General features: G+C 40.4%; 1 protein-coding gene across 4 annotated transcripts in view; it reads left to right on the top strand.

Moving 5' to 3' along the window:
- The window catches only part of LOC131226054 (protein phosphatase 2C 70), a 61,668-nt gene extending 50,447 nt beyond the window's left edge, over positions 1–11,221 (top strand). For 3 of the 4 annotated variants that reach the window (XM_058221722.1, XM_058221723.1, XM_058221721.1), the window contains 5 exons: positions 8,395–8,489; positions 9,671–9,786; positions 9,868–9,997; positions 10,562–10,616; positions 11,013–11,221. In XM_058221722.1, the coding sequence (XP_058077705.1) occupies positions 8,395–8,489; positions 9,671–9,786; positions 9,868–9,997; positions 10,562–10,616; positions 11,013–11,177 (561 nt within the window). In that variant the 3' untranslated portion in view covers positions 11,178–11,221. Of the gene's footprint in view, positions 1–8,394; positions 8,490–9,670; positions 9,787–9,867; positions 10,008–10,561; positions 10,617–11,012 lie in introns of all 4 variants that reach the window. The other variant, XR_009161634.1, reaches the window with a different exon arrangement.
- The last annotated feature ends 1,873 nt before the right edge of the window (positions 11,222–13,094 follow it).

Here is a 13,094-nt window from a genome sequence, read left to right as displayed (position 1 = left end):
AGCCCTATCTCTTACCGGTTTGAGGGGTCATAACATTTGTACCCCTTTTGTGATCTAGGGTAACCTAACAAGATGCACTTTGTGGCCCGTTGACTCAACTTGTCACTAGTTTCAACAAGAATTTGAAAAAAGCATGTACATCCAAAAACTTTAGTAGGTAAATGAAAGGGTTTATCGTGTGGATGCAAATTTTCAAATGAAAATTTGTGAGAAAATATTCGAGATGGAATTCAATTAATTAGAAATACAATAGTAAGCAAAGCATCATCCCGAAAACGTTTATGCATATTCATACCAAGGAAGAGGGCACTAGTGACTTCAAGAAGATGACGATTCTTTTGCTCAGCCAGACCATTTTGTTGAGGAGTCTGAGGACATGAAGTGTGAGACAAAATACCATGGTCCTGCAAGAAAGACAGAAATGCATGTAATAGGTACTCGCCCCCATTATCAGAGTGAAGAACTTTGATAGGATATTGAAATTGGGTAATCACCTTGTTGTAAAATATTTTAAACATATCAAACACTTCATGTTTAGACTTTAGAAGATACACCTATGTCATTCGAGTACAATCATCAATAAATGTGACAAAATACTTGTATCCAAAAAGAGAGACAACAGGCGCAGGGCCCCAAACATCAGAGTGGACAAGCTCAAAAGGTCTAGGTTTCCTGTCAGATGAACTAGGAGGAAAGATAGTCCGTGATGTTTGGAGAACTCACAAGTCTCACAACATAAGGGTTTGGATGCAAATATTGAATGAAATAAGAGCTTTAATGTTGGTAAGGATGGGTGCCCTGAGCGACAATACCACTTAGACATGGACTGCCTATCTAAGGATAAAGCACTAGTTCTTATGATAGGTGCATCATCTAGGAAATAAATGATGTCACGTTCATGGCCGCCACCAATCATCTACTTCGTCTGGATGTCCTGAAACACACAATGAGAGGGAAAGAATGTTACCGAACAATTCAAGGATTTCGTAAGAGAACTAATAGATATTAGATTGAGAGGAAAACTAGGAACATGTAGAACCAATGACAAATTCAAGGAAGAAGAAAGCTTAATGGTACCAGTCTCAGATACAAGGGTTTGGTTTCCATCTGCAACCGTGACTAAATGTGACCGAATAGAAGGAAGGTACGAATTAAACAAGAGAAGCTTACCAGTCATGTGAGAGGAGGCTCCAGAGTCAATGACCCGGGACGAAGGAGAAGATGACACATGGAGAGAAATACCTGACTGGGCAACAATAGCTCCGGAAATCGAAGGATTATCACGAATATGGAATTGCATGAAGGCAAATCTCTTGGGAAACAAGAACGCTATCACCTAAAGGAGACTTCCCTCGAGGTTCTCCAACTAGAGGCTACAAGGCTGGATCAATATCTCCCCCCCCCCAAAAAAAAAAATAAAAAATAAAAAATGCGTGCAACTGCGAGATGTATCATGACGACATCCACGTCCACTTCAACCACGGTAGCCACCACGATCGATAACATGACCCCAACCTACATCACAACCACACCCCAAGTATTCTAGATGCATGATTAAAAGAAGGCCGGTCACCAACTGCGTACATTGAGTTATCAGATGATACCTAGGTTGATGTGGTTGAGGTAGCAACACGCTGAGCCATGACAACAATATGCTCACTAACATCTTTAAATTCAGAATTATGGCCGGAAAGGAACTGTATGCTTCTGGTCTCTTCTCGTTGTTTATGAACGAGATCATAATCTTTCTTACCCTCGGACGGAAGAGGATGATAGAGTTCTAACTCATCCCACATACCTCGAAGGGTGGAAAAGTATTCCTTTAGAGATCGGGAATCCTGTTGGAACCTGCTAATGTTCGAAATCAACTTAAAGACCCTTGATAAATTCCTTGCTTCTGAATACATGTCATGAAGAGTATCCCATATCTTTTTGGCAAATGATAAAAACGTAATGGAATTACTGACGAACGAATCCATACTGTTAAGTAACTAAGCCATGACTTGGTACTTCTCCTTGGTCCACATTTTGTAATTTCCATCTATAGGGTTTGGAACATCATCCAATATGTAGGTGAGCCTATCTCTTCCTCCAAAAATAAATTCACGGATTGAGCCCATTGTAAATAATTTTTACCATCTAACTTGACAGTGGTAATCAATAGTGATGCGAATCTAAAGGCGCCGCACCCGATTCAGAAGATATTTTGTCCATATGGTCCACAGACACGAATCTGTAGTAATAGGACAGTAGTGGAGGATGGTAGAAAAGAGGAACAATCACAAACCAACACAGGGTAGATTGCCACACAACCGAGGCTCCAAATAATGGGCCATAGGTCTAGAAAGGAAGGAAAAACTCAAAAAAACAGCAGGAAGCATCACCAAAAGACTTGCACGGGAACAACCCATAGCCATAAAGTGAAAGAAGAACATAGCAGGTATACACCATACTTGTGTTGCATGTTGAGGGGCCTTAGGGGGCAAAAAACAATGGAGCTACACCTCTAAAAGAGCCAGAAAACACCAAAAATCCTTCCCAAGATTAAAAAAAACTTCCATGGATGTTTTAAGTAGGCAAAACCGACCAACCCTACACACAAAACCCCCCCCCCCCCCCCCAAAAAAAAAAACTCTTGGCGATTTGGGAGAGATCGCGAAAAATCGACAAATTGGGGGTTTTCTGCTAAACTTGAAAAATGGCCCAAAAACATCTTAGATCAGCCCCAAAAATCTTGTAAAAATAGCCATAATTCTTCTAAAATCAAGCTCTATCAAATCATGCTCTTCCTGATGCAAAACAATATGTATCGTACGTACACTTGCTAACGTTAGCTGTACGGTTGCTAGCATCAGTAAACCCTGGTAGCTTCAATCAACAAGAGGTCCTGGAGATCTGAAAGCTCGAGCCGTTAGAGGATGGCATATCAATGTATATCAAGGGACTTTAACATTCCCCTGCACGTGCGAGGTGGAACTCCGCACGGGAATATATTGGGCAAGGTTGGAGGGACACTCACAACTCACACCATAAATGGCCCCTCGTGGGAGAATATATTAGGAAAGCATATTTGCTGCTCCCGGGATTCGAACACAAGACTTGTGGCTTTGATACCAAGTAGAGGTGAGGGGGAGAGAGAGAGAGAGAGAGAGAGAGAGAGAGAGAGAGAGAGAGAGAGGGTGGTTCGTGAGTTAGGGCTCCCACACCACAACACTTTTATTATGCAACTAAAGTTACAGTAGGGTACTCCACAAGAGTACCAAACATCAAACAAGCACAAACAAGAAATAAACAAATAAGGAACATTCTTTATAGGGTCTAGGCCCATGGCCCTCTTGGTTTTAGTTATGGGCCTATGGTCTACAAGTTTCTTAGTGTTTTTAGTCTTGGGATATGTTGGATATAAAGTTTATTATATAGGGGTATTTTTGAATATTTGCTTTTTAATTACTTTAATAAAAAAGAAAAAGGGGTGGGGACGTGCAACTCTAATTGAGTCCTTTCTTCCTTCATATTTTCTTCTCTCCTTCTTTTCTCTTAATTTCTTCTCTCTTTCAATCTCTACACCAATTTACAAGGATAAATAATCTGCAAGGAGAAGTAGTTTTTCAAAGTTGAAAGTGGACATTGCTTTTCGCATCAAGAACAAATTAGTCATATTCTTGTCCAAGATTATTGAGGTCATAACTTTGGAGAGTGGCCCATTTTGCCCCGAAAGCAGCGATTATTCTTTCTTCCCAAATGGACCACAAAATGGCCACCAAAGAAAGTCTCCAAAGCTTAGAGCCTTCTCTTTTGGATCTGCTTCCATGCTATGCTAGAAAGAGGACCTCAATGCTTCCCAACATCACCCAAGGCATGTTAAACACTCCCAAGAATTCCCAAATGGACATGGCAAGCAAGCAATGAATAAACAAGTGTTTTACTGATTCCGTGTTACCAAGGCACAAGGAGCACATGTTGGGAATGAACATCACCATCTTTGAAGGTTGTCAATAGTGAGAACTGAGATCCCGATTCCTACACACACCAACCATGCAAAAGCTGCCCTCGTTGGAGGAGCATCATAACTCCAAACAAAAGATGACAGACTCAGCCCCAAAGCCACAATCATAGAGGTGAGAAGCCTATAGAAAGACTGGACTGAGAATTTGTTTGATTTTTCTAGGCTCCACACCAATGAGTCTTCCAACCTTGGAGAAAAACAAATCCCATGAAGCTTCATGGAAAACCTTAGAAACTCCTTCAACTCATCTTCTGAAAGATTTCTCCTACAAGTGGGGGTTCACATTGTCTCATTTTCAAGGACCAAGAAACAATGCCATAGAAGAGTTCAAATCCGAGGCAATGTTTAACAACCTACGAAATTTGGCTTGAAGAGACCTTTCACTTAACCAAATGAAGAGGCCTTTCACTTAAGCAAATGTCTTCCCAAAAGAGAACCCTTTCTCCATTGCCTATTTTGAAACTCGCCCCTTTCTTAAAACTCTCCCCCACTCCTTCAGTTACCTTCCACAAAGCAGAAGCTCTATATAAAGAAAATCCCTTTACCCACCATCCCCTCCCTCGACCCCATATTTAGAGGTAATCACTCTTCCCCAAAGGCAATCATTCTCCGAACCAAATCTCCAAAGCTACTTACCTAATAGAGCACTATTGAATTCCTTCAATCTCCTAATCCCTGAACCCCTTCCCATATCGATTTACACACATCGTCCCACTTCAACAAATGGAATTTGTGAGTCTTCAACAACCCCTTCCATAAGAAATCACGCCCCAACTTATCAAGCTGCTCTATCACATCCTTTAGGCATCTGAACAAAGACATTAAATAGATTGGCATATTGTAGAGAGCTGCTTTAATCAATGTTAGCCTTCCACCCAAAGATAAGTATCTACTCTTCCACGAAGAACACTCTTTCGATAACTCTGTCCCAAGGATGCTTAGGTGGTTTATCGATACAGATGGGAAGACCAAGGTAAGTGGTAGGGAAAGACCCAACACTGCACCTGAAAGCCCTCCCAATCGACTTAGCTCCTCCTTGGTGGTCCCAATCCCTAGAATTTCACTTTTCGATACGTTGATGCTCAACCCCAAAACAATTTGAAAACATTTGATAATCATTCTTAAATTGTCCACCTTGCCTTCCTTGGCTTCACTGAAGATGATTGTGTCATCAGTGAATTGAAGACGGGAGATTTGAAACTCTCCCTCCCCACCTCAAAACCCTGAAAGGCCAACCTCTTGATGTTTGTGTAACATCCTACTTAATTTCATCCTCCTTAAGCCACTTATTGTAATCACACAAGAGTGACTCCCTATCTGCCCTATCATCTTCCGATAACTCCCTCTCTTGTTCTTCAATATCGTACAACTTAATAGCCCACAATAGCGAATATTTTTCGTCCTCCCTTTTACTGCACACCTCTTTCCTCCGCTCGATGATTTTCCTTTTCAGTAGTCTCATCTTTTGAAAAAGCTTAAAACCCGTGAAACCTTCCACTTCAAAAGAGTCCCACCATTCTTTAATAAGACCCCAGAACCCTTCCATCTCCAACTACATCAATTCAAACTGAACTGGATGCAGACCCCAGTTTTTGTTTTCTACCTCAAGCATAATCAAATCAGGCAATGATCCGAGACAGGTTTAGGAAGACCCCTCAAAGAGACAGTTCGGAAATGCTCAATCTGAAGGAGAGACCAGAAATCTATCTAGCTTTGAGCTCACCACCCGATCTTGACCATTCAATCATGTGAGTTTCATGTTGCCCATGAGAACATCCACCATTTCGTGTCGTTCCGCTCAACCAGAAAATTCCCTCACGCTTTTTGGAATTTTTTCTGTTTCTAACCACGTTGTAATCCCTTCCCACCCACCACGGTTCCATATGGTTACTTCTAGAAGTGTCCAACTCCTAGAATGCCTCGTGCAAGGAAGAGCAATTTGGACTGTGGACTGAAGTTAGAACCTAAGAAAAATCTGAGCCAATCTCTTTCAGTAAAACAGTAAGATGGAATTGCCTCCTCCAACGACCTCCACTCTTCCACAGGTTTCTGTACCAAATAACTATAATTCCTCTAGAAAAACCCACCCACCCGTACCCAGAATCCACAATATAGCCTACTTAGTCTTCTGAAGTTTGGTTTCCTGAAGGGTCATGATTTGAGCCTTAAAACGCTTCCTGATTCTCTTAATCTGAAATCTCTTCTGACTGCTCCCCAAACCACGGATGTTCCAGCTAATTATCTTCAGTTGATGAACTAACATAAACCTTTATCCCCTCACAACCTTCGCTGTAATTCCCGCGGCTGAAATTGCTGAACCACCATTGCGGACCAATTCTGTGTTCCCCCTTGACAACATCAGTGCCCTACCTTGTTTAATCAGACTAGCCTTTAGAAGTCCTCTTTCTTCAACAAATTGAGAAAAGGCAATATAATCTTTGTCGCAATCCCCAAATGTGACCCCGACCAACCTCCCAGCCTGCCATATGACCTTCTTTATCCAGCGCATGCCTGATGAGTTTAACTAGTACAAAGTGACTGTTTTTTTGTAACCAAGACTGCACCAAGCCAATCTGTAGTTATGTGCCTTCAGCCTGTACCTGTAGGGTTTCTATAGCATCTAATCTTGCAACAGACTTCTAATACATAGGCTATTTTTTAGTTGAATTAAGCTGTAATTTTCTGTGAGTCTGTTTCTTTATTTGAATTTCTTGGAAATTGCTTCTGGCACTAGAAAGTGGAAATATCAATAGCAGAACTCTACTGAAATCATCTGGTGTCCTGTGAACAGTATTTTGATAGTGATTACTAATTTACACTGTGAAGCTAGTGGCAGAAATGATTTGTCCTCTTTCTCGAGGTGCAAGGTAGTTAAGATTGCTCTAGGTTTCTAAGTTTCTTCCTATTGTGGATTTTAATATGCCCATCTATAACATTTTATCATCTCATATAGTAAACTTTTAAATGGAATTTCTCCTTTTACATGCTTCTATATTATATTAAAAAAAAGTTCTCTTTAAAAAAGTAGTTTTATGAGAAATTTTATTGGGAAAGGCAAAGACAATACAAAAGGTCAAGGGGCAAAGAACTTCCAATACAAACCAAATATCCCAAAATCCATCATCTCCCTGTCACTCTTTCTGCCTTTTTTTTAAAAATAAATAAATAAATAAATAAATAAAATCTAAGATGAGGTTCTACTTTACTCCCTTTTCCTGTTTTCATTTCTCACTGCAGTACAAGTAAGATCCAACAAAGAGGATGTAGTATGGGAGAGGGAAATTTTTTTTGCATATTAATACGAGAAATGCTCCAGTGCTCTCGGAGCACTATAAGTTAAAGTGCTCCTACTTGCATTTTGTTAAATTGGGACACTTGGACTATCCAATTCATTGATCCAGACTGTTCAGTAGGTCCAACGCATGTTTTATGGGTAACCATGCAAGCATCACACAAATCTGACAAACATAAACCATTTGATCGATGGTCTAATCAACATTTTGATCCATCTATTTTTTTTTTTTTAAGATACCATCATTGATTACTTATTATTCTAAAGAATCACTTTTCCTAGGCAACTGTAGCCATCCCATTGATGGCTTGGAAAAAGGATGTTAACATTAGAAATCTGTTCTGAACTTAATGGACAGTTGAGATTGGACTGTCTAACTGAACTGATGCAACTAGGAGCACTATAACATATAGTGTTCTGACAACACTTGAGCATTTCTCTATAAATATTTAGTAACTAATCTGTCATTTACCATCTTAACTATTTGGCCGTTGAGATGCTAATGTGTTTGGATATGACTTTATTCATACATTGTGCATTGGCATGATATGTTGGGTGAGAACATGTTTAACCTATGGTATGTGGATATGGGTACGAGTGTCAAGTACAGTGACCCTCCAAATGAGGAAATGACAGGATACGGGTACAGCAAGGATGTGCTTCCAATATTTAATTGTTTTTTTTTTATAAATAATTTTATTATAAATAGGAGATATATTTGAAAAATGAGTTGTTAGGAGATATCAGGTACCTGCTCCATCAACAGTTGCACCCATGATTTGCATGGTGTCAATTCGATACATGCACTGCATGTACCGTGGTAGTTTGTGGGTGTATGACTGATCATCCTCTGCCAGTGTAGAAAGTATAGAAAATCCTTTAAATGGTGGTGAATTGTCACTGTGATCTAGACTCATAAAAAAAGGGCGAGGATAAATCCCTACCTGATTCCTTCTCATCCTGCTCTATTTTGATAAGGTTTTATAAAGTATTTGGAGGGTACCATTCTCATATCTTGCAAATCTTATTCTGTCGTCTTATGATTGGATGCTATTAAGTGCAATTATATAGTTGTTGTGACCTTTTGTTTTTTCAGGGTTGTACTGCAACGGTTCTTTTGGTTTGGGCTGATCAACAAGATGACTTCTTCGCACAATGTGCAAATGTTGGGGATTCAGCTTGTGTTATAAAGTACGTAGCCAATTATTCCCTTTTCCCCCCCTCAGCTAGTTCTCATGTCATAGATACACTCAATTATGTTTGAGGGAAAAATAGGTACGTAGATTCAATGATGCCTTTCTCGTGTCAGAATAACTTGTGAGTGTTCTCTTGTAGCTTTGATCCTTGGGTGATCTTCTGATGTAAATTCATCTAAGCTGTATTTACGAGGCCATTTTCTTGGGTTATTTGGTTGTAGCTAGATAACGCTCATCAACTCGTTTTCTTGTAGATCATTATCATCATCTAAGCTTATCCTTGCTAATTGTACTCTTTACCACTAACATGCCACTTGTATAGTCCAACCCACCATAAAGATCACTCATCACAAAATTCAGGCTGGTTGGCTCATCTGATATGCTGCACCATTTGAATCAATTGATGACTTATAGTCTAACTCAATACACAGGTGTGGTCCAACTCGTGAGTGGATCAGACTGATTTTTGAGAAGGGTGATTGACATGGTGGGGCTTCCTGTTTCTTTGGCATGGATGTCCTATGCAAGTAGCATGTTAGCAGGAAAGATCATATGGCACCACGAGTTTTGGTGCTGTTCGCCTGTGGGTGATCAGTTCTCATTCAGCAATTGGATATGGATATCATTTGCATCAAACAACTTGGGGAAAGATAATGAATCTTGTTTATCAATATTTGCTATTTTATCATGAGACTTGTGACAGGAGGATGTCTTGGAGTAGGAGCCATCCAAGGCTTGTCACAGGAATTATGATCCAGGAAACCACGTGAAGCCTACTGTAGTTGGTACTTTAATTGTGGGGCCCATGATAGGAATGATGACTTTTCTCACAAGGCCCCTATTCGCTATTGGAAAAGCAGGAACTCAGGCTTGCCTCGGTAGGCCAAAATTTCTTTTGGTTTGGCTTAATCGGATTCAGTGACTTGGCCAAATGAGAAATAATTAAATTGCAATTAATATAAAAGATCAAATACTTCAAGAATGCCATGACTGGATTGCTATGCTTCTATTTTAATAATTTATTCTTGGTTTTTCAGCCTCCCATTTTTCATTCTTTTGAATACAATGAGCTGTCTATGATATTATTAATCAAATTTATTAATAACCATTCCATCGCTACTGCTTTCATGGACAAATCTTCTCTTTAAAGGACTGTTTATGTTTTCTCCATGGCAGTATTGGTGAGAAGCCTATTGCTATGACTGAAGACCACAGAATTACTAGTCAATCAGAAAGAAACCGGTTGAGGAAATCTGGGCCTCCATTGAAAGATGGCGAAACACGACTGTGTGGTGATGCCTTGGCTTCTTTCCCTCAACATCTGAAGCATGCAATAGTTGAATTATTAACCCATTGATATCAAATCCATTCAGGTTTGAATATTGCCCGCATGCTTGGAGACAAGTTTCTGAAAGAGCAAGACGCCCGTTTCAGTTCGGAGCCATATGTTAGTCAAGCTGTGCATATACCCAAAGGAAGCCAGGCCTTTGCTCTCATGGCAAGGTGATTTTCTGTATGATTGCATCTCTTCCCATTTTGCATCTCCTCCTATTTTCTTTTTGTTTACTTCCAACTGAAAATCGTAGTTCTAAAATCACTGGGTCAATTCGGCTCAGTGAGATTCTGAGCTGAGTTGCTGGGAAACTCAGTCCAGGTTCTGACTAGATTTTGACACAGGATGAATCGTCAAGATGATTTGATCACTTGGTCAACTCGACTTGACATGACTTGCAGTGATTCGAACTGAGTAACTCAGTGGGTCAATGTGAACATTAATAAAATTTAAGTGGGGAGGGAGGGAACTGAACCCACGACCTCCGCAAAAGGAAACATGAACCTGGCGAGCCCACGATTGAGTGATTTGATTATATTACTTTGTTAAGTGTACACTTTTATCCCTTCTTTTCTAAATTTATAACCATTGTATGCTGAGCGAAGTTGGATTGAATCAACCCGACCTGGCCGAACATTTAGTCGAGTCGAGTGTTTGAGTTTTCATGCTACTATGGTGAAAAAAAGGGCGTTCACCACCTGATGAGATTCTCTTATTGTTTCTTAAAACTGTAGTGATGGGTTATGGGATGTTATTGGCATCAAGAAAGCTGTGCAGCTCGTTCTTCAGGTATGCCCTTGAACACTTCCCATGAAGAATCAAGAATTTCTTCTAGCTCCGGGTGAGCCATGGGCCTTACTTCGACTGGTCTAGATCTTTCATCTGGTGAGGCCTGCTGTGGATGGTTGATTGACTTGAAATCTCCTTCCACCGAATAATTCCATCCATCTGATTGGTGAACTTGCTCTCATTGCTTATGGAGCATGGCCATGTTTTTTGTTTTTAATCGCCAATTTGTAGATGACAATTGCAGCCACCCAAATTGAGGCCCTCAAGATGAGTGGCTGTAGGTGGGCCAAACTGCATGGAATGCAACTTGAGCAAGACAAATGCCGGTTTGTGGAGAAACATTGTTCGATTTAATCCTTTGTATGCTGACAATCTTTCTTGTGTTGGAATGAGCAGACAAAGGAGAGATACGCTGCGGATAAAGAGAATTCAAATTCAGCAGAGAGGATAGCTAATTTTGTGTTGAGCGAAGCACGAACACTGCGTACAAAGGACAACACCTCGATAATATTCTTAGATTTTGATGCCAACAGAACTGCTGCTTGTAACCTTGATTCGTAAATTTCATTTAGAAAAAAAAAATTCATATTTTTTAGGGTTTCAAACCATTGTCTCCATTATATGTTGTTGATTCATTTCCACCCAGGGGCCCACATGCATTGAACTTTTTGGTTTGGTGGGATTGAATGGTGCTGATCTCCCACACAGCCCAATCTTAATAGGTGGCGATGAGATCTACCCATAGTGAAGTTTTTCTCCTTGGGATGTTTTGTTTTCCTTGTTTGTGCACTTTCATCGTCAAGGTGATAATAGTGTCTTGATGTGGTCATCCGTACAAGTGGGCCCTACTGTTTGGTGACTGGGGCTGTCTCCAAAGCCCCACATCCACCAAGAATGGAAAAGATGACCCCAAGATCTGTCCCAGATTAGAAATTCCTACTCTTCAAAAATATTACATAGAATCCAGACGTGCTACAAGGATTGATGATCCTGCCATTCATGGGTTCACTGCAAAGTGGCCGTGATAAAATGATCTTTGAACATTGGATTGGCAGCAGTCAGCATTGAATGGAGGATGGTCCAATGAAGTGTTTGGATCACTAGTCTCCAGGAAGACTCAAGCCTAAGCCTGCACAGCCTAGGTTGTGTTGAATACGTTTGAAGTGGGTCCATCCCCCACTGATCGCAGCCCTGATTAATTATTAGGTCTACAAGTATGCTAGCTACCCATCTGATTTTGCCCATTGAATTTCAAGCCTGACAAGTTTGCTTTCATTCATCATCCATGGCACCATGTGGAAGGTTCAAATCGCTTGTCCAGTGTTTTTTTTTTTTTTTTTCTGGATATTGTGTCCCCTCCACGCTCATCTCTGGGATGGATGAGTCAGTGGCATTTGAAAATTGATGGTCCACCCCTTTTTAAAAAAAACAGAGAGTAAATGATTAAGAGGCCAATAAAAGGGGACTTGCTCGCCTTTGACTGATAGGGACCTGTGAGGGATCCAGGCTCCTTGGGCATGCACGCTGTTGACAAAGTCCAGGAGGGTCTGTTCCTTGCATTGGCCGCATGCATGAGAAGAAAATATTCAGTATTCATGGGTGGCCTGCCTGATGTGTGGAGCGACTTTTGGGCCAGGTCATGGTCACCGTAGGACCCAACCTATGAATGGTGTGGATCTCCTACATGTGCAATGACCTCTCATCTGCCGTAAGGTGACAAGGGCCATTGAACTGATAAGCTCAACCCGGCTTTAGGCGGGCTTGAACCTACGTAGTTGGACTGACTTTTGGGACGGTGTGGTCACTGTAATGCTCCAAAATCTTCTACGTTGGAGGATCCCTGTTGCACTCCAATTCAATCAAACAAAACCACTTGTGTGATTGAGGGTCGAGATTGGATATATGTGCAAGTAGGATGTACAGGTATGTTAGAGTATGCTTGATTTAAGGGTTGATTAAATTGTTGGTGTCCCTTTCACCAAGATGGACAGATCAGAGACTAAGATAAAAGATCGAGGGTTCTATTGGCCACCAAAATTGTGCTCCACTCAGGTAATTAGTGAAAGGAAGTGAGGCTAATCGTTTTGAATAAGTTCTTTTTTATCTCGTAGTAATAATAGACGTGAGTCTACGGGATTAAGGACTTGTTTTTTCACAAACACTATGAGTTTAAAACAGTTTTCAAATAAACATAGATACACATTCAAATTAAATAAAGGTTAAATGTTGTCAATTTCATTTAGTATTGTAAAATAATGTTTATTACAATCGAGAACTTGTCAGACAGCCAAATTATTAATATTTTTTTTAAAAAAAGGTGAAATAGATAAATACCTAATATGGCTATTGGAACAAATGAATTAAGCGGGTGTGACTAACCAAATTGGAACTTGAAAGAATCGCGATATTACCTAACTCTACTCCTAAGGAACTGCAATGGGAGCTGCTAAGTAATAGCTAAACTAAGCTAAGAACAGA

The sequence above is a fragment of the Magnolia sinica genome, chromosome 14 (assembly GCF_029962835.1).
Source record: "Magnolia sinica isolate HGM2019 chromosome 14, MsV1, whole genome shotgun sequence".
NCBI lineage: Eukaryota > Viridiplantae > Streptophyta > Magnoliopsida > Magnoliales > Magnoliaceae > Magnolia > Magnolia sinica.
The sequence above is the reverse complement of the archived record's forward strand: the minus strand, read 5'-3'. Positions and strand labels throughout refer to the sequence as shown.